The 26,504-nt window shown below is 38.1% G+C and overlaps 1 protein-coding gene across 3 annotated transcripts in view; it reads right to left on the bottom strand.

The window, feature by feature from the left end:
- Nucleotides 1–26,504, bottom strand: part of STK39 (serine/threonine kinase 39) — a 314,192-nt gene that overhangs the window by 24,593 nt on the left and 263,095 nt on the right. For 2 of the 3 annotated variants that reach the window (XM_020990905.2, XM_078146983.1), the window contains exon 16: nt 25,641–25,709. The exons of the other annotated variant lie outside the window; for it this stretch is intronic. In XM_020990905.2, coding sequence (XP_020846564.1) covers nt 25,641–25,709 — 69 coding nt within the window. The remainder of the gene's footprint in view (nt 1–25,640; nt 25,710–26,504) is intronic. 3 annotated transcript variants of the gene reach the window in all.

Below are 26,504 nucleotides of genomic sequence, written 5' to 3'. Positions count from 1 at the left end.
CCTAATGGATCAATAAATATTTGTTGCAGACCTAATAAGTGCAAAGCTCTGTTTTCTAAGCTGTAAAGAGATGTGTGTGTGTGTGTGCGCGTGCATGTGTGTGTACTGAAAAGCCTTAGTTAAATTTGAGTCATTTCAAAGAATCTATTTTTCTTTCAAACTGTTAGCAGTCCATTATCCACCATGGTATTCCACATCACATCTCTGCTTTATTCATAAGTTAAACCAAGGTGTTTGTCAGGAGGGGAAAAATGTCAACAACTCTATTCACTTATCTTTTGTAAGGTTCCTCTTCACAAGTAATCACATAGGACTTTTTTTCAGGATTTGATTTCACCTGTATTTGCATGTCTGGCACTACCTGCTGAGCCACGAAATGATTTATTTAAAACTTCAATCTTGATTTGAAGGGGCAAAGGCAAACCTTAAGTGCACTGTCGGAGCATTTCCCTTAGAGCCAACATTGGAGATGCCTATCAAAAAGCTTGTTTTTTATCAGAAGCTACTTGAGAAAATGGCAAGGGAAATAAGAAAGCCTGTGGTGAAGATCTGATCATTCACTGAGGACCGAATAGTGCCAGAGGACTGGAGAATGGCTAATGCATTTCTTATACTTCAAAAAGGAAACAAAAAGGCAATCTTGAGAACAACAGCAGTTGGGAACTTTGGTCCTGAGAAAGATACTGGAAATTCTGATAAGGAGGAAGATTACCAAACATTCCAGAATGCATTATTTATGAAAAGGGCTTGAAATAGAAACTTCTCCAAATGTAAATTGTCTAACCAACGCACTTGAATTTCTAGTCTGTTAACAAATCTGCCTATCACAACCCCTCCCCCCCACATTCCTACCTGCCTCCCCTCCCCCAATTCCCTCTGCTCTACATCCCCAGAGAGGATATGATTTGATTGTATTTAGGCACTTGCTACTGATTTATACTTTTGTAACTGAGTGACACTGGTAATGGTCTGAAATAAGGCTCCATATTGGATTCTGGGATAGAAGAGTAGGTGAGGTTAAGACAATATAACTCTGGCTAAAGAATAGGTAAGAAAGGAATGGATCCAGGTCCTCAGAAGGCTCAGTGTAGTAAGGTATCAATGTAAATTAAGATGATGATGACTGTGGGAAAGGGAAGTGTTTCCTACAAGTGATCTGGGTAAAGGGCTCATGCAGTATACAATAAGGCCAGGCTAAAAAGAGGCACAAGGAATTGTGACAAAGAACTGCAATCAAAAAGCTGCTCAAAAATAAAAAAATCAAAACAACAATCACTTGGGGATGATCAGCAATGATGCACCATGCGGGAAAAAAATCAGAACTATCTTTGACAGCAGAGACAAGAGCAAATGAGACCAGGCCTCATACCCAGAATTGAGACTACACAGCAGCACAGGCCATACTGATTCTACTGAAGACAGTGAGCATCGGTTAACCATGACCTCTTTCTTCATTCTAGAAGAATTCAAATTCAAAAGTATGAGTAGCAACCAAAGTGGAATGACTTAAGTTTTAGAGAGGCAGAAGTTGTTAGGGACATAAGATGACACCATTTATGGACCCATCTAATGGTATCTATTATATAAAAGAGATGAAGAAAAACTTTTTTTTTTGGTAAGGCCCTGAATGATTCCAAGGAATATTCATTAAGCTACACAGACTACCATGACTCCAGTAATATGTGCAATGTTTAACAAGTGATTGACTTTCTTCCATAACACGTACAGAAACAAAGAAAGGTGAATTGCTTTACATTTACATTGTTAATTTGTTGGGTCCATTGGTTTTGTATCCCCTAAATTTCCCCGTATCCTTCCCCTTGCCTCATCCTAGAGATCCATCTTATATAACAAAGATTTTTTTTAAAAGGAAAAAAAACAGCAAAATGGGCCAATATATTAATAATATCTGACACTCATGCCACCTCTGCAAAAGAGCAGGGGAGGGGAAGTCATCTTATCTTGGATCCATTATTTCAAATGTGGCTGGCTCCCTCCAATCATACAGTTCACAGAATCTTTTGACACCATCTCGCATGATTCTTGTTCATATCTTTTTCATAAATGTATAGAGGTTCTACCCAGGGCACAAGAGGCTTTTCTTCAATAATCTCTGCTCATGCTATAGTCCCTGGCAGAAAGTAAGCTTCTTCAGAGCACGGGGCTGGGGACCAGCAGAGTACCTGATATATCCAGGGTGTCCTCAAAGTTTTAGTGCCATTTTAAGCTTTTGAAACACCCTGCAGTAGGTACTTAATTGAACTGAATTTCTCCTCTGCTTTTAACCCCTTGCATACTGTCCTCCAAAAAAGGAAGTTGGCCAGTCATGGCAGTCATAAAAAAACAGTGCAAGTGATATACCAAAACACTTATCTTTGTCTGAAAAAAAAATGACAAAATATGGAAATATAATTTCATGAGTTTTAAAGAAAAAATGTTGCAATTGTTCATGTGTCAAATTTTAATGCAAGAATAAAAAATTACAAAGAAACAAAATTCAAAGGCAAGGGAGGGACTGGGGAATATCCGCTTGTGAATTAAGAACTTCATCACTAGTTCTAACAAGTCGTCTTTAGCTTTAATTGGTCTTTCAAATCAGGCCCTTTCACCTGTGATCACAGACACATTTTGATTCAAGTCACATGAAAATGTTGATTCACAACAGGGCTCTTACCTCCTACTTTAAGCAGTGGAGCTGTTTTGAGCTGGAAGTAATTGTATTGCACTACTGTGGTGGTGGGAAAAGAAAAAAGGCAAACATGGAGTAATTATATAAAGTTCCAGAAAAATTCAGATGTGCTCATTCACTCAAAGGTCTGGTTTTACTGATAATTTAGAAAATCCCCCACAAATTTGTGTTTGTTCATGATGATAGTGCCAAAGCCCTGTGACAAACATGACAAATGCTCAATGCCTGAATGAAGGCCACCTTGGTCTTATTCCTGTCTCTGACATCTGCTTGATGTGTGACCCAGGGCAAGTCACTTGACGTGGCTGCCAGCACCCTAGGCAAAACTCAAAGACTATCAGTGTCGATGGAGGTGCTGAGCTGTATTCAACTGTCCTACATTAAATCAGCCATCTAGCATTTATTAGGTGCTTACTATGCTCCAGGAACCATTCTAAGTGCTAGGGATACAAATAAAAGCAAGACAGTCATTCATGGACTTCAAGGAGCATCCTAATGAAAGAATTTAACCCACACAGAGGAGCTGAAAATAGGGTGGAGGCTTCGGGACTGGCACGGCTGGAGATACCCTGGAAGTGCTGGAACCAAGACAGAGAAACAGAAAGCTGGCCTATCAATGCCTGTGTAGGTCCATGAGCAGAGTCCAGTTTTCAGGGGGTAGAAGCAGTGGGCAGAATGCCTGGAGGTGTCCTGGAAGGCAGAGGGAATTTCTTCGAGTAAAGAATTCCCTGTAACAATAAAATCACAGGTCCAGTCCCCTATGCCCTACTTCTCCCCATTGGAGTAATTAAGTGAAGCACAGAAGGTGTATCCCTTTGTAGCATTTTAATTCAGTGGTGTCATTGGTTTTTAGAGAAATCTCTAATATATAAAGGCAGAGTGTTCCAAAAGCTTAGTTATATGCAAAAGCCTTCACAGTCTTTATAGCTTATCAGATATTAAAGATACGTTAATCTTTAAAATAATCAAAAGTGTAATATCATTACTTCTTTATACTGATATCTTTTATTCAGAGATCTAGAAATAATTGTTAACGTTAACAGGTTATTTAGGAAATAAGTATTGAAATTTTTATAAGAAACTTGAGAAAGGTATAAAGTAGGTGACTTCAGTGATGTGAAATCCTCAAAATTTAATATTCAAATTTCTCTGGTATTTTTAGGGGCAAGAACAGTACTGTACTGTTGAGTCACCTAAGGAATATCAAATCTCCAGGTAGTTAAAATAGACACAAATTTTCTCTGCTGTAATGAGATATTAATTTCAGTGCCTGATGTGGACTACATTTTGAGCAACTATATAGGAAAGTAGAGTATCACTCTGACTTTCTGAAATTAAATACATTAAAATAACACACAATACAGGCAGAAAGTTAAAATGTCTGCAGAACAAATTATATTATAGTGACTTCAGGTGCACGTATCTGCAGCCCCAACTCTAGATATTTCCCTAGGGAAATAGGAAACAGAAATAGGGAGAAGTTCCACGGTAATAAGCATCATCCTTCCAGAGTCTACAACTGTGTGCAAAGAATCCCCTTTGGGAGAAGGCAAACCATCTACTTTGTTCTGGGATTAAAGATGTTTCTCTAAGGAGCTAATAAATTCCCTTGACAAGACTAGCTCTTTGATAAAGTACAAAGTCACTTGGTCCTGGGCACTGTCTCTGGCCTTTTAATACTTTATTATGAGCTGATGAAGGTAATACTTGAGTTCCACCCTTGGATTTAGCCATTAAAAGGGATGCTGATGATCAAACACATGGAGAGAACCAGCTGTGAGGCAGATAAAAGCCAGCTCAATACACGTTTCAGGTTCCTGGACGGGAGGAGTCCATAAGTCTCCACAAGTCTTTCAGGAAACCCAGGAAGACCCCCAAAGGTTACAGAGCTCCAGAAATGGCAGTGGACGGGTAGGACAAGGGGCTCTTGAGTCAAGTGGAGAGCTGCAGGAATGACAGAGCAATGGTGGGACAAGTGCGAGCAACAGATAACGTGCAGAGGAAGAATGAAGAATTCCTGGGCCAAGCCTCCAGGGCACAGAAATCACTGGTACTCTGAGCTGTGTGGACTGTGCCGTCTAGTAGGAATGCAGCTCTCTATGCACCTTGAACTCTTTCTCCATTTCGGGGACCCCAACCAGGGCAGTATTCTAAACCCAGAGGACTGCACAGACCTCTGGGAAAAATGCAACTCTCCAGAGAGGGAACTAGAGTTTTATCTGTTTATGGGCTGGGATGCAATTCACTGGGTTTTCTGTTGAGTGGGGAAAAAAGCCCATCATGGATGCCACGTATTGTTACCCTGAGTTTCTGCATGGGATCTGAGTGCCTTTTTTTTTGTGATGTAGAGACTTAGACACAAGACAATTCTCACATCATCTGGGAAAATCCTGGGTGGGGACATGAGCCAAAAAGAGGGATTTGGGTGAAAAGCAACCATGAATGAGCATGGTCTGTATATATAACCCAGAGCTTTGATTCAGAGCCTTGGGTTATACTACTAAAGCGAACCATTGTGTGGACAGTCTAATAACTATCTAAACCCAAGGGGTTTTATGAGGTGGCTAAACTAGCAATGTCACAGTTAAATAACAACCTCTAGCTATGTGAACAAGGGTGTGAGAGTCTGTGCTTGAAAAATCTCGTGCCTCTACTGCCTAGTTCACGTAGAGTTAGGTATGACTGAACAACTGAAAAACAACAACAATTTTCATGATACTCAAGTCACTGCTGAGCCAACAATTTTAGCTCATACTTTATATACCTGACAATTTGTCCCTGATTTGGGAACTCCCCTGATAACTTATATGTTTCATGGTTCTCACCTAATAACTCTCTTCCTTGAGTAAAACTTTTTATTTTGTAGGGTTTAATTTTTCAAGTATCTTATGTTCAAAACCTGATAGATCCCAGGAGTCCTGACCCTCAGCAGATTTAGTGATTATGATGTCTGTTAAAACTCTAGCCATCTTCCCCTACCAGGGAATTCAGACTAGTTTCAAGATAAGAATCAATGAAACACAACTAAGATAGTAAATCTACTACCAAGAATAATATAACATACAGTGTGTCCCAATAACCAATGGAATGAATTTTAATTATTCATTGTTTTCAACTATAAAAGTCCCTTCCATTCCATTTTTGCCAGTAATTAAGATCTGATCTCAGAGTCTCAATGTCCTCATCTGTAAAATGAAGGGGTTGGATGAGATGATCTAATTGGCAAGGTTCTGGCCAACTCCAACAGCCTCTGATTTGATAACCAGGTGGATAGGCTGTTTTATCACTATCAATCATATCCACAAACAGGGCTGATTTTCTGGAAATTTTGAAAAGAGAGGCCAATTTAGCTCATTGCAGTGTTATTTATATCTAATTATTCATCACAAACTAGAAGCATAAAAAATTACAGGTAGTGCTTTAATTTAAGAACATGGAACGAATATGCCATCAATCATACATTAGGGACAGGTTTGGGTAAGTATAGTGGTAAAAAAGAAACTATCTTGATCAAACCTTGCCCAATTATAAATTTAGATAGGATCCATTTGTAAACTTAACATTAGCAGAATGTTAGTTTAATGTTAGGAATGATGCAATGGTTCTGAGAACACAGGCAAGGTGATGGTTCAAGTAACAAGTCCAACAAATGTGGAAGAGCCAGTCAAAGGGTTAAGAATAAGCAATTAAAAAATACAACCCTTTAACACTCAATGGACCGTGTAACAAGGAGCCAACCTAGCTCTTGAAAAAATATAGCAACACAATCACATTCAAAGTACAAACTCACCTTAACAAAGGTGTAACTGTTCTGGAGAATAAGAGGCAGGGAAGAAGATGGCACTTGAAGAAGATATACAGGCTATATAAAGACAAGTGAGTAAATAGGTTCCAAAGGAACTCACTCATAGACCAAAGGCATTTTGGCAAGATTATGCAGATAATTTATTTCTGGATGACTGAAGGTTCTGTCAAATATATATTTTCTAGGAGTTAATCTGCCTACGGAACCACAATGAATTTTTCAAACATGCACCCAATTGGTAGTTGCAGCTGAGGCTTCATTTTGGCATAGGTCAGGAAGGAATATTGGCATTAAGCTTTTAATGAGAAATGGTGAGATAAAAATGATGAATTCATTCCAACATAATGTAGTAAAAAACGATTACACATCTAGCTTTGTGTTTCTCAGACATAATTCTGAAATGTAGAAACCACTGGAATGCTCATTTATACTTGCACCATAAATTTGAGAAGCTCTGTAAAAGTTCAACCTCCAACTTTCACTACTATTACACTTCTGGCTACTGGAGAGCAAAACGCTCAGCATTTTAAATATCCATTTATTCTTACACACATATGTGCATGTGCCCAACACACATACATACATACATACACACATACATATGACACATGCACATAATAAAATAAACGGAAGGCTTCATAAACAATTCTTTCAGCAAAAGCATCTGAATGTATAGTTTGAACCAAACATAAGATGCTAGAACAACTAGTCAGCAATTACTGGTCATTAGTCCCAAGAAGATGCCAAAAATAACGGTCACTTAGGAAAAAAAATCACTGAACTGATCAGGGTGAAGCTGATAAACATAACAGAAACATAAACAATTAATTTATATAAAGTATCACTAAATTCCCTGAATGTGGCATATGCTTTAGAAATATTTATCTTTTTTTCTAGGTGAGATTTGTTCCATGATTTAGCACAGCATGCCTCATCCATGCCTCCTCAGTAATTTTTGTTCACCTTCTCCCATAAATGCTCCAAAGGGGATCAACAAAGAAACATTTTTAAAAGTCTGCCTATATTCCAAAGACCAGGGTAAGAGGTAGAGATACAAAAGCAAAAACCTACCCAAGGACTGCAGGGCCTTCCTTTAGAAAATCTTACATTTCATGGTAATCAATACAGCATTTGGGTTGTGTTACCCCTCATCTCTCCAGCTACATAGCCCTTCATTTCCCCTTTTTCAAAGATACATTCCTGTTTGATATCCCTTATGTTTCACAATTTTCCAAATGCAATTTTGCCTGCTCTCTTCTTTCTATTTTATTCTGGGCCTGGCTTACTATTCATCTGTAATTGTTTGTTTTAGATACAGTACTGACAAGAAAATTCAAAGGACACCTGGTCCAACAACATGGTATCTTCAGGGCAATAGGGATTTCCACCAGCCCCCAACCAGTTAGTTTTTCCTTTGTTGATTGTTAGGCCCCTATCTTTTTTTGGAGTGGCCTTGGAGATCAGAGGGGAGGCTTTAGAGTGATGAAGTCTACAAAACAAAGGCATCTAAAGGCCCTCATCACCTACAGGAAATCCTTTGTGTACTTGAGACTTTGAACAGGACATCCTTTTTTTAAACATTAATTTATTTTTAGTTTTCAACATTCACTTCCACAAGATTTTGAGTTCCAAATTTTCTCCCCATCTTGCCCCTCCCCCACCCCAAGATGGCAGCCAGCGTTCTGATTACCCCTTCCCCTAATCTTCACTCCCTTCTCTCACCCGCCCTGCCCCTCCCCCTTCTCTTATCCCCCTCCCTTTCTATTTTCCTGTAGGGCAGGATAGATTTCTATACCCCATTGCTTGTATATCTTATTTCCCAGTTGCATGTGAAAACAATTTTTTAACATTTGTTTTTAAAACTTTGGGTTCCAAATTTCCTCCCTTCCTCCCTCCTCCCCACCACTCTCATTGAGGAGGCAAGCAACTCCATACATGTTATACATGTGTAGCAGGACATCATTCTTGACAGTGGCAAACAGGACAGCCTTATACACTGTTTCAAAAAATGACTGGACAAAAATCTCCCAAACTCTGAAAAATTTATATGTTACCCTATCTACATAACACAATATTCTTCCTTTGACCATCCACCTTATTCATTTGCTCCCCATTTCTGTGAGGTAAGAGGATATAAGTACTTATGCTTCTAGATCTTTTCTAGTTTCGTAACTCCCTTTGATTCCTGTGAAATGATAAAAGGGCACTAGGTGATATCTAACATCCTATAACTCGACAATTAGGTACATGCAGAATTTTGGGGGGTCTGGATACTTTGGACATTAATGATTTACAAGATATCAAAACAATGTTGAAATCCTAAATGGATCAGGAGAAAATTAACTCTTTCCCTAATCTGAAAGTAGTAATGGCTTGAAACTTTTTGCATAGAAACTTCCTAAAAGTTACTTTATCTGAGTAATAGATATGGAGACAGGAGTATGGATGAAGTCTAGCTACGTATGTGGGAAGGAGATGCAGACAAGACCCGTCCATGTAGTGAATAGTAGCTGCCATAGCACTGAAAGAATACTTAGGAAAAATTAAGGTTCTGAAGAGAAACACGTGCAACTTGCTGACACTTAGAAGTAAGTTTATATTGCAAGGTGCTTAACCCATTTTCAATCTTGCCACATGCTGTAGTTTGATCAGACTAGGCCCCTTCCCAAACAGCTAGAATGAATAATAAGCCTTAAGTGCAAACCATTGAATGGCAAAGTAATTTTCCCAACCTCTGTGTTCATCCTTATCTGGCCTGCTCAAGACTGGTATATATCCAAAGGTGCCTGAGATCAGCTGACCCTAAAGGGGTAAGGGCCTCAATACTTTTGTCCTCTTCAGGATAAAACAATTAATTCTAAATACCTTGGACCACTGAGAGTCAGCCTGCAGTTCTGCTTGAGGGCTGCTTTCCTGGGACTATGACATAAACTGCTTAAACCATATCCAACATCAATATCAGCAGTGGACAGGGCACATGTATATATACTTTTATGTGTCTCATCAATAAATGCTGAAGTTAGATCACCTGAGTGTGGGGCTCTGTCCTCTCTTAAAACTCCAGACCAGACTAAACTAAGACAGGACAAGAAATCTACATCCCAAAAGATGCTCAGCTAAAGATGTGCAATTTCATTCCCTCAGAAAATATGATTAAATTAAGATTTGAGAAAAATAATATGTGCTGAAATAGTTTCCAAAAGATCAGTTTTCTACAGTTTGAATTCTTTAAAAAAAAAAATTCAAATCAAAAAGCTCATGACCTGAAATTAAGGAAAAAACCAAAAACAAACAAGCAAACAAAAAAAACCAATTACAGGTAAGGATGTGGTTCTGAAGACCAAATACAGTTAAGAAGTCCAACCAAATATCAGAGACACAGAGAGCATGAACTGGTTCTAGAAGGGGATCCTCCTTGGGGCAGCTAGGTGGTGCAATGGATAGAGTGCTGGCCTTGGAGTCAGGAGTATCGGAGTTCAAATCCGGCCTCAAGACACTTGACACTTACTATCTGTGTGACGCTGGGCAAGTCATTTAACCCCAACTGCCTCACCAAAAAGAAAATAAAAGGTGGTGGGGGATGGGGGAGGCTCCTCTAAGATATACACACACACACACACACACACACACACACACACACACACACCCACCCACCAAAGAATGTGCCTACTAAGTACAGAAATCTTAAAGACTAGTTTCAGCTTCTCTGTTACTTTGATGTACCTTGACAATGAAAACAGCAATTTTAAAGGACTTTATCGGTACCAGGGCTCACTCACCATCAGGCCATTTGGGACAAAAACCAATCACCCAATAAGCACCTACCATGTGCCAGGCAAGTGACCTAGCACTTTGTACTAGGCACAAAGACAAAAATGAAACACTTCATTCCCTCAACAAGCTTACATTCTATTCCCTCAATGAGCTTACATTCCATTAGATCTCAGAACAATGTAAGAAGTTTGCTGAGGGTTATGAGAATTACTAATTTGTAGAACAAAGAGAATGATGAAAACAGGAAAAGTGATTTGTTGAAGATAGCCCAAAAGGAGTAAATAAAATCATTTAAAATAAAGATTACATGACGCTCTAGGGCCCAAGGATGATTCAAATTTCTCACACTGTTGAGGTGTCACTTTGACCCATGTGGATTTCTTTCTGGTGTGTAGATATGTAGACACGCACATGGCCAGAAGTCACTAGTTCAGTTTCTGAAGTGTACTGTGAATGCTGGTCTGGATGCAAAAGCTAAGAGGCTAACTCTGTGCAGGAGAAAATATTTCTTTAGATAGATTCTCCAAAGGCTAAGAAGTCTGGCTTTGGCCTTACACCTTTTAGTTTTCAGTTCAGTGATAAACTCTTACCACTAAACTACAAATTATAAACTAAGAGATGGAAGAGAAAGCCAAGGGAATATATGCTGGTGCCCAAGACAATAATAAAAACGCACACAAACTATTCTGAAGTCCTACAATTCTTTCTTCCAAAGCTGAACAAGCTTTGTATTATGAGAAAGTGACACTGCATGTCTACAAGGAAACCAACCCATTTTTGCTAGTTCTATCCATTTTCTTGTATTCCCAAAATGTGTACAACACAGCCTGTCAATAACCACTCTCTCACTTGGTCAGCAAAGGAAACAATCCAAGGTGGGATAAGAGTAAATGTAAATGATAGGTTAGTAAAGATACTTGTGTTGATAGTTATCTTTAAGGCTTCAATCCATATGAAAATTCAAAGAAACCAGAAATGTTAGTATTTAATATTTTAGAAACCTGGAAAAAAAAAAGCTGTGTATCTATGTAGTATTGATTAATGGAAGTGTCAAAATACGAGGTCTCCATTGGCGAGCCAAGGAGTTCTGTCCAAGACTTTTCCTATTTAATATTTTTATCTGTGACTTTTATCCAACATAAAAGTCATGGTTGCTTATCAAATAAGACATCAAAAAAATAACATAAAGCCAGGTTTTAAGGCTGTGATAACTAACAATTAAGATGCAAATAACCATATCTCATTATTTCAATAGATCTGTGATTTCACTGATATGCAAATGATCATAATTCATCTCTTCCTGTAAGACACACTTGTCTGTGGTTTCCCATAAATCTTTTATGGGTGGTCTTGCTTTTATGGCTGGTATCCTTCCTTTAAATTTCTGGACATTATATGAGCACCAATGCAGCATACTAACTGTCCTTTGATTATATCCTACTCTAGCTACATGATCAAATGTCCTCCTTTTCTGGTCATATATTTCTCTGAGGATATCTTTTACACGGCTTCTTGCACACAAACCTTACATTGTGTCTTGTGTAAAAATGTGCAAAAAATAACAAGATGATAATTAATAAGGACCAATGTGATCTTCTACATTTTTGGCTATAAAAATCAATTTTATAAAATACAAATCGGGGAAAACTTTGACTTGTTTGCAATTCTTATGGAAAACATCCAAGGACTGTGGCTACCCAGGAGTCCAAAGAGACAAAAGTGCTTAAAAAAGAAAAACAAGCAAACAAAAACAAAACCAAGCACCACATCTTAAGAGGGAAATTGATAATCTATCAGGAAAATATTCAGAAGGGTAAACAGAGCTGTTGAAAGGAATAAAAACAGTAATAACAACGGCTAGCATTTATATAGCACTTTAGGGTTTGCAAAGCACTTTAAAAATATTATCTGACTTTATGCTCACAGCAATCCTGGAACGTAGGTGCTATCATTATCATCACCATTTTACAAATGAGGAAACTGAGGCAGGCAGAGGTTAAGTGACTTGCACAGTCATACACCTGGTCTGAGGTTGGATTTGAACTCAGATCTTCCTGATTCTGGGTCCAGCACTCAATCCACCTAGCTGCCTCGAAGGCCTACAAATTACATTACAAGGAAGAGAAACTTAGTCATATTTAACCTGGATAAGAGAAAACCCAGAAAAGACATCATAGGTGTCCTTCAGATATCTATTATATCACATTTCAAGAAATGAAACTGATTAAATCCTAACAAATAGGAAATAAGCAATGTGAAAATCATTCAATTAGCTATCTATTAATTGTCAAGACCAATCACATTAGCAAAACAACAAAATCTGAAACAAATTAGATGAAAGAATAAAACTAAGAAGCATAAGAGGCTAAAACAACTCTAAAATGAGCTGTTTACATAAGTTACTGATGCAGAAACATGGGCAGCAGATAATAAAACCAACAAAGATGACTGCCATTAACTAAAGAAGTTTAACTGATATTAGTCAATCATCTCAATGAGAATGCCACCCCCCGACCCCGGCAGTCTATAAATACCTTGGCCAAAACACACTTCACCTTCTTGAGATGCAAAGAGAAAGAGTTTGAAACATAAATTCATCTGTTAAATCTAATGGAGGAAATGAAAGGTTAATACACCATAAAACAGTGGAGACAAGTGGAAGCGGAATAAGTTTACAGAAAACTCACTAAGAAACCCAACGATGCGAGATTGTTCTGAAATCACTTAACCTGAAAGAGAATAACAGAAGGGAAGGGCACCAGTCCTGTAATGTCTATAATAAGCTCTTTTCTCTATCAGGAGGGGAGGGGGTTGGCCACACAAAAGTGTGGACTCTAATATCACAATCTCTAATGTGCTGCAGGAGAAAAAAGAAAGAGCACTAAACAAACAAAAAAATGGAGAATACAGTCAAATTAGACCAATTACAAACAGGAAGTCCATGCTATGAATAACCCAATATTTAATGACTGATTCTCAAGACAATCTCCTAAGAGGAGAACATCAAAGGCTTGGTGGGAAAAAAAATGAAGCATGTTATTATTATGAAAAAAACCTGATCAGAATGACAATACTGAATATTGAATATATTATAACTAACACAATACAGTGATATAACAAAATAACAATACTAACTCATGTGCCTATTTTCTCATTTTTACAAAGTTTTTTTTAGTAAGAATAATTTATACACAAATAGAGGGCTCTTTGATAAAGGTATGAAAAAGGAACAGACAGGCTTTTGCAAATGATATTTGACAGCAGACCAAATTGTCAGGCACATAATTGACAGAAGGATGCAGATAAGACAAATTCCCGTTGTTCTTACTGTTTGACAGCTATGAAAAAAAATTTAATTCTGTAAAGCAAAATGTTATCTAAGAAGCTCTCCTCTAATTAAGGTTTTTCCTATGTTAAAATCATACACGATTTTGATACAACAGAAATAATTTTGCTTGATGGCCCGTCTTATTACAGTCAAGCTAGGCCCAAAGCAGGTAGATCTACATCATTGTCCAAACTATAATATACAGAAGTATAGACAGCTCACATTTCTAGTCTCTAAGTACGCTGTGGATCTTGGACAATCACTGCAGGTAGACAATGAACTGGGTGCAGAACTGAAGAGAGGGTTAAAGTGGCTTAGTGTTACATTTGGGAAGTTGTGTGCAGAACTTTGCATAAGCCCAAGCTTCTCCCTGAAACAAAGATCCTATTTTTTAACAATGTTCTTCTGGTGATTCTAATATGGATGCAAATCACTGAACAAAACAGAACAAAGAATTAAAGTTGGAGGACAATGCACAAGTACAGCAATGAAGGGACTCAACTATGTGAGCAGAGTGTAGCATATTTCCAATAAAAAAAGCATAAACAACAGCATAAATCATCCAAAATCTTTACAATCAAGAAAATGAGGTGGTCTGCTCATGCAGCAAGCCTGAGGGCTAATGCATGGGGAGCTGGTGTGTCCACCCACCTAATGTCAAGAGATCTAGAAGATGGACCTCAACCATTGGGTGGACGCTCTAGAGGGGCTTTTTTGGTGGACATGGAAAAGAGTACACAGTCTGAGAAGACATACTTGGCTTCCAACCTGCACCCTGGGATGGAGGATACACACTGATAAATCCATAGGTCAAACGGAAAAACAAGATACCACTTACCTCACAGTGTTGATACAGAGGACCAAGTGAGATAAAGTCTATAAACTATAAATCCTAAGATGTTACTATAAGATGTTACTATGCTATTTAATTGTTTAGGTTTAAATATCATCATTGCTAATATGAACATTTGTCAGCTCTTTTTTATGCCCTCTAAGCCAATTACTATTATTGACTCTGACTCCTCATCAGGGAAGTATAGCAGAAAGTGCTGTCCCCACATTCTCAAGCAGAGGCTGAAGGAAGAATGGCAGTGGGTGCTCCAAAACCTCAACTAGATCACTGACAGCTTTGTAAAGCACATGCACTGAGTTAAGACAACTAGGAAAGAGGTCACTGAAACAAATGGCTTTTGGCCCTCAGCACCAGCACACCTGATAGTCTGCTTCAATTTAGGCAACTAGCTGCAGGAAAATTAACTTGACTTACCTTCCATTATTTTGCTTGGGACAGAAGGTTTATTTGACACTTATGAACACGAATATTGTATGTACTCAATACAAGTAAAATGGTAACGGTTCTGCTTTAAGGGTTAGTCTAGCATGGGCCCTTATTCTTGTGAAAATAAAGTGACGTTACAGCACAGGAAATATATCTCACCATCAAGACTACATAGGATATGCTTGCTTCATGTACTATAAACTGTCACTTAATATTAAGAAAGAGCGTGAGATGAATGTGTGAGTTTTGCTTTTGCTAGGAATTCTAATTTTTCTTTGATAGAATAATTGGATGTGAGCTATTACCAGAAGGTGTCTCTGAAGTTCTCCTGATCCTCAAATATTAAATTGCTATGAATTACTTTTCAATGCACCAAAGCTTAAATGAGCCTGGGTAGTGAAATATTTAAACTTAGTTATCTCTAAAATCCTCCAAGGCTATTTTCCTGTCCCTCTGTGAACTCACCTCACATTAGAACTAATGGGAATTATTTATAGGTAGTGAAGGGACAACATTTAGAATGAAACATCCAGTTAGGTTTTGTGCAGGGTGAGAATAGAGCTTAAGGGGAGAATCTGTTTGTTATCTTTGATGATATATTTAAGCGAAAAAATCCAGAAAGTACATCCAAGGCCCATTTTCCCCACAAGGTTCTCCTAATGCAAATTCTCATGAAAGATATGTATTTCATAAAATTTTAGCACATCGATGATCTCAACTGAAGGCACTCCCTCCAAGGGTACAGATCACAACTCGTCTGCACCTCTTTATCCTGTATGAGATACACATCCTCTGTACATCCAGTCCTAGTCTCTCTCATGAATTGTACTCTTGTATCTCCAACTATCCATATAGATCTCCCCATCAATTCTCCAGGGGGAATGTACTCCACATGCTGACTGCCTTCCTCCAGATCATCTGACACTGTGGATATGTGGGCTATCCACAGGCTATCTGGTCACCAAGTGAGGAAGTGTAGAGACAGAATAAAGACAGCTCAGGACAGAGTCTTGGGACACACTCATTGTTATTGTGTGTGATATGAAAGATGAACCAGCAAAGAAGACTGAGAAGGAACATCACAAAAATTAGAAATGACAGTGTCCAGGAGCAGAGCCTGGTGAATACTTTCGTGTTTTGTTGACAGATTGAGCATTAAGAAAAGGCCATTATATTTGGTAATTAAGAGATCGTTAATAATTTTGGAGAGAAATGTTTGAATGATGAGGCTGCATTGCCAGATTGCAAAATGTTGGCAGGTGTGTGAGAGCAAGCACAGGCAACAAGTATAGACAGCTTTTTCTAGGAGTTCGGTTCCAGGGAAAAGGGGAAGAGATATGACAATACCTTGAAGCACAATAGTCAAAGAGAAGATGAATAAAAGTAAGATAGCAAAGAATAAGCAACTCCAGAATCTCTTCCTTTGACTGAGATTGCCATATTTTGATGACAAGTAAGGAGGTGCAGGGTCATGACCCAAGAGCTCTGACCCTATTTCACTGGAAGATTTTTCAACAAAAGAAAGAGTGAATACACATACTGTGATCAAAGCAAATGCTACATCTCAAAATCTGTTATGATTTGGCCCTCCTGGGAGCTTGGAATGGAAGAAGACTCAATATGATGTTCTTATTCCTGGTCTCATAAGTGCCCATGACTGACCAGATTTCCCTTATGGTGGATACCCTGAAGTTTTTCTATATTTCAAAAGAGAACAAAATAACCACCCAAATCTGCCTTCCAGGTCTAGTAGAGAGGTCTCACTTTGCAATAGTCTGGGCAGAGAAGATGTAAGGCAGAGCTCTGTACTCTGAATCCAAGAACATTCTAGTTTCCTCACCTACGAAACCCAGCCAGACACCTCAGTGGCTAACCTTGCTCAACAGGCTATGGAGATAATTAAGAAAGATATGGTACCTATACTCTGGTTATGCAACTGAAAAGGCATGTGCCGGAAAAACACCACCATGTTTTTATGTCTGTCAGGAGGCTATCAGTTAATGTCTCTATTCCTTAAGACTCAGAATTAATTAGCACTTAAAATATCCACAAATAGATAATTTTGGATGGTAAAAGCACAACCAGCTTCAAATTTAAGAACCCAAGCTTAATTGCTCATAACTAGGCTTGGCAAATACTTCCTCTTTATTTTCCCAAAAGGGCACCAAATGAAAGGCATAAAGCCAAAATTGAGAATTTTATAATCCTGAGCACTGAGTTAGCACAAATCTAAAGTCTAAAGAAATAAGAGAGAAGATAAAAAGAAAATTAGGCACTGAGTCTCAAAAAACTACAATAATTTTGTTTCTTTGCTCTCCTACTAACCCTTAGTTGGGTAATTAAGGGAATCTGGTGCAGAGGGAAATCAGCTTGAGGCAGGCCGTGGATGATTGTCTCTAATTCCACATGCTGGGCAAGTAAGAACAGATGGGTTTGGTTTGAGATTGGGAGACTGGCATTGGTCAGCACACTGGTCAATGCATTAACAAGCATGAACAACTACTTATACTATATTCCAGGCATCAAAGCACATTTAATGGACAATTGAAATTTTTTGTAGCCTCAGAAAACTTGGAGGTAGATAAAAATAAACACATAGACAGAACTTATATTACAAATGATCCATAAAACATTCAAAAGTTTCTATCTATAAGTGAACAAGAGTTTGCCTAAATCTGGACTTAAATGGAATACTTGAATATGCTCTGGGATTGCAAAGTGACTTCACTGGAGAACTGGGCCTACTAATAAGATGATTTAAGGGTTATAATTTGCAGCAGCTCGTAAAAGTTGCTTTGTGAGCAGTAGGGGTTGGCAATTATGCATTCTTTGTTGCTCAAACTGTACTACAGATTGACCACAATGAAACAGAATGAACCAGACAAAGCTTTGTCTCAGCAGAGTCTGTAGACAAAATAGACCAAAATAGAGAAATTTAAAATCACACAGAAATCAGGAAAGAGTCTACTGACACATATATCCCATCTTCAAACTTCTCATAGACTTTTCCTGGGCCTTTTTTTGGCATTTCCTCCTGCCCTTCATCTTACAGATCTCTGTGTACAGTCGGTTCATCACATTTCAAGTTCTTTTAAAGAAAGGCTTGTGTTGAAATCTACCTCTATACCGCTTTTTTTTTTGCACATAGCAAAAAGTATATATAGCATATACTTAAAAAAATGTTTGATGAACTGAATTGAGCTGAAGGTGGTACAGAAGCGAAAAATCTTGGCCTGGCTGGGTTCAAAGGACTGCTCTGGCAATTAGCATTCCGTAATGGATTTGGAGTCAGAAAGTCAAGGTTTCAGCCCTGGCTTTCCTCCTTATTAGTTCTGTGATCTTAAACTAGGCATTGAATATCTATGGGCCTCATTTTTCTCATCTGTAAATGAGGACAAGGTATTAAATTCCTTGTGCCTGAATCAGATTAAACTGTAAGTGAGAAATGTTTAACAAAATAAACAAAAATACAATATGACACAGGTAACATTAATTTGTGGCTTTCAGGCCTGCAGGGATCCATTTGTATTTGAGTTGGACACCACCATTCTAAGGTATCCTCTGACTGTGCCTACGCTCTTAGTAGTCAGAGGTAACAAACAGGAGGCCCACACATGTGTTCCATGACATTCCCAAGTGTCCCTTGAACCGAATTAAAAAGTAACTGGGAAGTATTTAACAAAATAAATAAAAATACAATAAAATATTGATAATATTACATTTTAAAACTAAGTCAATATCCTTAGGTATAGATTGGTGTCTCCCCCACACCCCATCTTCCAATTTGTGCCTGACACCACTGCTAATAGCGATACTAGCTGCATCACCTTGAGAAATTTAATTTACTTCTACTAACCTCAGTTTCCTCATCTGTAAAACAGGGGAAGGGGCAGCTAGGTGGCACAGTGAATAGAGCACTAGCCCTGAAGTCAGGAGGACCTGAGTTCAAATCCAGCCTCAGACCAAACATGACACTTAACTAGCTGTGTGACCCTGGGCAAGTCATTTAACCCCAATTACCTAAAAATAAAAAAAGAAAAAAGAAAAAAAAAGGGATAAACAATGCTTGCAATCTTTACCTCAAAGAGCTATATTGTGGGAAGTGCTTTATAACATGAAAAGCACCAAATAAATGTGTGCTATTAATATTATTAACAGTAATAACAATGGTGACCCTTCACTGTGCTCTGATTTAATTTTTTTTTTTAAAAGAGAACTGTGCTGTACAACCCATCAACAAATTAAGTGAGACACTCCACCATCTCATCTCTGCTCCAGGATGCCTGAAATGCCCTCCCCCCCTCCATGTCTCAGGCTCATACTGGGCATCCCCTTCTACATCAGAGGTTCCTAATCTTTTTAGGCCATGGACCCCTTTGCAAGCTGATGAAGCCTATGGATATCTTCTGAAAATAATGTGTTTTAAAACACATTAAAAATACACAGGATTGCAAAGGAAACCAATTACACTAAATGCTGTTAATATTTATATCTAGATATAAAATATCTAGATATAAAACATGTCAAACAGAGGAGTCAGTCAATGTTTTATATCTAGACCTTCCTCTAAAAATATTTGCTTCGAGATTTTCCTGGGGGGAAAAAAACAACTTTCTCCTGAAAACTTTAATTTTATTGAATCCTCAACTTATCTACATCTAAAGAATTAGAAGTTCACACTCCTGAATCTGCAAAATTAGAAAGAATGATCTTTTATATTGAGCATAGCTTTCATCCTGGAAGGACTTAAGAACTCATCCATCCCAACTCACTATTTTACCTATGAGGAAACAAAGATGAAATGACTTGTCCGAGGTCACACAGCCATGCAGTAAAAGTAGCAGAACTAGCCAATAAACTCAGTCAGGTCCTCTCATTCTAGAACCAGGACTTTCCTACATTAAAGTTTTAAAAATTTTTTCTGGGCACTAAGTTTTAAAATCTGACTGTGTATTTGCTCTTATCTGACTACCAGAAACACTTCTGAGAAGTTGTAAATAAGGGAAAATAGAAACTTGGGGAATGAAAAGCAGGATGCTACAGTTGGCATCTTCAACAGCAAGGCTTAGAAAAACGGAAAAAAACTCCTAAAAGATTCTGTTGGTACTGCCAGGAAAAATATTCCCAGTTTAACTCCAATAAATAGAATACTGAAAACTAGTGAAGCCTCTTCTCCCAAGGCACCTGCAATTCTTAATAAATCCCAAGGTACTCACTTACTATGTGGACAGCTCCTGAGCATAAATCACTTGGCCACATCTTCACTAAATATGAGCATGACTAAAAATACAATGCCATTCAGGGTCATGCTTAAGGGTTTTTCAACATTTGGAAAAATTAGACACTTTAACATTAAAACATCGTGGTGAGACTTGGCTTGGCAGAGCAGTTCAGGTGATAAGAGCTAACCTCTAAGTCTCTAAGTCTAAACATCACAGCATTAATGATTAAAACTCAGTATAAGAAGAGGCCCCAAGAGAAGGTTTCATTGCCAAGACAGGTGTCCTCTTCTCCAAGTCTTTCACCAGGAAAGTGCACTGGTGTGTCATAAGTTTGAGACTGTACACCACAGATAGAGATATTCCTAACTGTTACTAGGGTGGCCACAGCACCCAGTCCAAGCAAGCCCATGTTCTGGAGAGATCTGGTGAAGATACTTGCACCATTAAATAAAAATACATAAGCTTCAAATACCTGGCTGAACAGCAACAAATACTAGGTTGCTGTGTTTTTTTTTAATTAACAACCATCCCTACTCTTCAGTGTGGTACAAATTTCTATGAACAAGACAATATCATCCCAACCTTAGACACTGTGGACAGCCGTGTGACACTGGGCAAGTCACACACACACACACACACACACACACACACACACACACACACACACACATATTAAAGAGAAAACAGGCAGCTCTGAAGCAGTCCTGAAGAGGGAGGAGACCAACTATGATAGCAAGGCAAATACGATCTACTACTTCCTTTTCAGATATGAGATTCAGAGAAGATGAATACAGAAAAACTACTTCAAAAGGCTATGCCAGGCAATAATTGAGGCAGAAAAAAATGCTTTCCCAACCAGCTAAATTCCCTTTCTGGCATGAAGTGAGAAGAAGCAGGCAAGGTGTATGAAAGGTTCCCTTCCTAAAAAATGAAGGTTCTGCTTATATAATTATAATGACCAAGTTTAGCCTCAGAAAAGAGTTGAGAATAGTTAGCACTTCATATAGTACTTTAAGGTTTGCAAAGTACTCTATAAGCATTATCTTATTTCATCCTCACAATAACTCAGTATGTACTATTATTATCCCAATTTTTACATATGGAGAAACTGAGGCAGACAGGGAATAAATTACTTGCCCAGAGTTACATAAGCTAGCAAATGTCTGAGGCTGGATTTGAACTCCAGGCTTCTTGACCCCAGAGGTCCAGAGTTCTACCCACTGTACCACCTAGATGCCTCACCTACCTCCCCTCCCTTCTTTGCAGATATGGGAAACAATGGCTGAGGGAATATTCTTGGACACTGCTTTTTCTTCTCTCTTTACCTTTTAAAATCTTTGTTGCAAGGGATAGTTCACTCAGTTTGAGGCACAGGAAGGAAGATACATTTAGAAGTAAACATCATGTAAATAAACAACTGAGACCAGTAATAATGATAAGAACTAGCATTTATAAAGCACCTACTTTGTGCCAGGTACTGCGCTATACACTTTACAAATATTACTTCACTGATCATCACAAAAACTCTGGAAGGTAGGGGCTATCATTACGCCCATTTTATAGCTGAGAAGACTGAGGCAAAAAAGGGTTAGGTGACTTGCACAGGGTCACACAGCTAGTAAGTGCCTGAGGCCAGATTTGAAGATGAATCTTTCTGACTCTAGGCCCAATGCTCTATGCACCATGGTGCCACCTAGCTGCCAAAGCACTATGGTGGTCAAAAAAATATTTATCATAGCACTTTACAGCTGGATGGGTAGAGAATCGGAGGCTAGCCCAGAGAGGTTCCATGACTTGTCATGGGGTAGAGCCAGGATTCCACCATAGGGCTTTGCCCCCTCCCCCCAAGTCCACGCTCTTTCCCCACAGCATGGTGACGAACCAAACTCATTTACACAGATCTGCAAGTAACAGCAAAGGGCACTTGGTCGTTTAGACTTAGGGCACTGAGACTAGCACACCAGCCTACAGGGCTAAACTCAAACAACTTCAAAGGGGAATTTTATAGGTCACTACAGGGCCACAGTGAAAGGCAATAGCAGCATCTCTTTCTAAATTTCTGCTGTTTGCAAGAAATGTTCAAAGGCTCAAAATAAAAAGACACATGCTGATGGCACTGTTGATGAATCAAGCATTTATTAACTGCCTACTATGTGCCAGGGCACTCAGGGATTTCATGGGTTAAAACAGTGCTGTGATTTTGGAAGGCCCATTGCCAACTGGCTTTCACCCACCATTTTCATCTAAAACCGCTCTCCAGTAACTTTCCTTGCTGACTGCAGCTAAGAGGGAATGAGCTGGCTGGGCAGGCCAAGAAACTGTCTATTGCAAGAGTATTCAAAGATGCTCTGCTTGCCACACCTTGCTCGGCAGCTTGCAGGATTTATTAAAAGGAGCAGGAAGATTCTTATGTTTCATAAGGCTTTTGCAGAACTTGGGATTATTGTTTCCTTTGACACATTAGAGAGAAGCTGGATTTCTGCATGCTTCAGCTAAAAAGAGGAATGCCATTTATCAGTTCCTATCAATCAGAAAGCAAACCTCTCACCGAAGCAAGGTTAAGCCAACTAATCTTTCTCTTCTATAGCCTTTCCTATTTGGGAATACCAAGGAATTTTAGCGCTTGCATATTGCCATTTCTAAGTCAAGACAGAATCAGACACAATAGGCATATTTTTACGTTACATCTTATCTCTACATTTTTCCATCTTTAAAGTTAAGTTTGAATTCTTTAGCCAATAGTCACTTGGGGGCTCACAATTTTTTCATTTCCCAATTACGCAAAGCAAAAAGTCTTCCTAGAAGGCACCTCTAAATAAGTACAATGACAGTTGGCTTATTACCCAAGTCTATAAGCACTGAATTTAATTTCTGTTTTACTCTGTCTTTGCACTAAGGCAATCATTTCATGTCCCTATCAGTCTTCTCCTTCAATCCAAATTCTGTTTTACGATGGCTTGGAAACCAAAGGCAGATTACCCTGGAGCTAGATATTGAAGATTTGGTGAAACCTCCATTTGTTACTGTTTCAGTAAAAGTCATAACATTCACTGGTCTGTAGCATACGGTTTTTTCCGCTATTGCTTTTTTTCAGGTCTTTTCATTCCATCATAAAAATTTACTTCAAGATTAAAAAAAGAAAGAAAGAAAGAAAGAAAGAAACCACAGAAATTCATTGGAAATTTTTTTTAACTAATTCAAACTATCTGATGAGATAGATAATTGGAGAAAGTCCACCACCTCAAAACCTCATTCAAACTCCATTTGTTGATTTTTTTTCTTTTCTTAGTCCCTGACAAACACCAAAAATTTGAAACTATAACTTGAACATTGCAGTCTTGAAAACAATAGATTCTGCAACACTTCAAGAATCTTGTCTATGAAGTTTTTGTTCTTGTGCAACTGAAAATTACCCTTTTTCCCCAAAGGCTGTGGTGTGGGGCATGTGATTCATTTCAAAAATATAATCTCCTCACTCTTATAACACTTTAATTGCTGATCAGATGGTCAAACCTGATATGCCATCTACTATAATAGAAAACATGAATAAGTGCCGACCATTTCTTGTCATCCGTGACAGAAGACTCTATCACCATGATAACCCCATTTTAAATTACTTTAATTCATTTCAGCACCACTACATAATAAATACATGTAGACACCTGGTTAGATTCTTAAATACCGTAGGTGAAGGAATATTACTATTCTAAGAAATTAGTAAAAGAGCAAACAATTTTAGGAGAGTAGGAAAGATGAACAATTAAGAAATGGAAATTGTTGTAGATTACATTTTTTAAAAAATATATGCATACACACATATTATTGGCTATCCTGGGACAAAGAAGGTAAACTGAATTAACAGAAGCACCTGAAGTGAAGTTATACAGAACAGGAACAATAAAACACAGAGACTTTCCCATTTGTTTCTTGCTTTCATCACATATTCCAACTCAAGGCTAGCTAGCATCAATTCAGATCCTGAGACAATCTGACCTTCAACAACATTCTTGCCAGACAGGAGAAAGGATCGATCTTTATTAGTTTATTTTTTAAGGATTTCTGTTTATTATTGTAAATCCCAATTCATTTTGTTCCTATCTGGATTCTAGCTGTCTGAGATCTTTGTGGGGAGAGAAACACTTCGGTGTTCACTGAGGTGGCCTTTTCCTTTTCAGTTTTATGGGTAAACCTGGAGGTAGTAAGATATTTTCTTGTTTCTTCTGCATAGATGAAAGAATTTTACCTTTTTCAATGGACTGACAATTTTAACTTAAAAGTACTCTGAACCAGTCCTTACCTAGAAACCAATCAGAGAACAAAAAAGAAACCCACAGGATTCCACAACAGTTAGGTAGCAGAACAAAATGTGACAGATAGTACGTTAACTTCTGGAGGGCCAAAATCAATTCATTTGCAGAAGGAATCAAATGCATGACCAATCCGTAGAGTATGTACTCTAGCTCACAAGAACCTGGAGAATGATGTTACCATTTGAAATGCTTAGAGAAACTTAGAGTTACTCTATCTTTGCTTTTTATGATATAATTTGGGTCATATTTCTGATTCATCAGATGGTGAGTCATCCCCAATTATCGTTGTTTCTGTAAGAAAAAGCAGAGCTGTTCTGCGAGAAATTATTTCATGACATGGCTTCTAGGAAATCACTGAGAAGAATTAAGTAGTGGAGATCAACACCCTTTGCACAAAATGAAACATCCAGCATCATCAGGAAGTAAGGTTTCCACATGTGAATTTTTCAGATAACTGAAGCTTACCCCAGTGAGCACTTCTCTGCCATCTTAAACAGGGGATACAGAATAGAATTTACCCTTGTCTTAATGACTCATGGTCATCATTATAAACACATTCACTCTTCAATGCTATAGCCCTCAAGGGCTACTGAGCTACACAGAGATATTAGCCTGCACATTAAAGTCCCCAAATGATTATGCTTTTAAAATTCTTGCCATTCAGAGATAGTTCTTCTGCCTACTCCCTTGATTCCAGGCTGTCGGCCACCATTCCTTGATGCCAGCAGGCCTGTCTCTCCCTTCCTCTTTACTTTACAGCCTCTAATCTGTGGGAGGCTCGGAAACTAAAAAAGCAACCTTGTTATAATTGTATTTAAAATAAGAGTAAATAAAATGCTCAGGAAGATTCTGAGGGAGCTCTCTGATGAACAGTGTTTCAGCTTGAGCAAATGGACTTAGGGACATTTGTTTCTGCAGTGATCTATGTTGCTTACTCCTGGGTTTCTGGCAATTTTGGCAAGTTGAGATGATTGTTTAAGTGACTCCTGGATAAGCAAGATGTTATTGTATGTAATAATGACCTTCTTATTTTTTAGAAGCATAAATAAAACATATCCCAAGATACCAAGATATGTCCCTGCCATATACGGAGTAAAAATACAAGCAGAATTTAAAAGCTTCTACATGAAGTAAAGTGGAGAATCATTTCCTTATGAAAACATTTTTCTAAGCACTTCTACATTTGGCATATCAACAGACAAAGATAACACTGCATACTAAAAAATGATTTACCTATAACTACATCATGACCATCAACCAGGCCTGCAGAGAACAGCTCCTGAGAAACGCCATCTGCCGTGTCTGTCCAAATGTGAAATGAATATGTATCAGCCATAAAATAAAAATCAATAATCCAGTGAAATCTAAAAATACACATATTTTCTGATACCACACTCTACCTACATATGCTTTTAATTAAATTTCAGTCTACATTAGGAAGAAAATCCAGAGGGATACCATGATAAATTTTTATCAGCTATAATAAGCACCTTGCCATCTATTCAGTAGGTGTCACATGAAATTATTACTTCATTTTTGGTGAACCAAGAAATTTTTCTTCTCTATTATCTGAATTATTCACTAAATGCATTTTGATTTAGTTATGTCATAAATGCTGTTGGTGGCACTGCTCTCCTTTCTTTTCAAAGTTAATACCAGTAATCTTTCAATCCAATTTAATCTTTAGCAGTGAGTGAGTTAAGATTTAGGATAAAGGTCAAATTACTAGTATCTGATATGTCATATGGTTGGCACAAACAACTGATAGACTCCCCAAATGACCCTTTTTAATTTGTCCTATTAAAAGATATTTTTATCTTGACAATGATCATTTGATAGTAACAGACTCATACATTTTCTTACAAAACACAATTGAATAAAATAATTAAGCCTATGGTGAAGTCTGTGGATAGCAACCTTCTTATAATGATGGGATTGAATGAGTGTCAAGAAGAGAAGATAGGTTATCCAGCCTTAATAAACATTACAATTCTGGGGATCCAAAGATGCCAAAACTAGAAATCTTAGAAACCATTACATATAATTCACTTCAATAAATATGCATTAAGTGTCTACTACGTGCTGAGCCCTGTTGGA

The sequence above is a fragment of the Phascolarctos cinereus genome, unplaced genomic scaffold, assembly GCF_003287225.1.
Source record: "Phascolarctos cinereus isolate Bilbo 61053 unplaced genomic scaffold, phaCin_HiC Scaffold_726;HRSCAF=1367, whole genome shotgun sequence".
Lineage (NCBI taxonomy): Eukaryota > Metazoa > Chordata > Mammalia > Diprotodontia > Phascolarctidae > Phascolarctos > Phascolarctos cinereus.
Note: the sequence above shows the minus strand (reverse complement) of the source record. Positions and strands in the feature narration are given on the sequence as shown.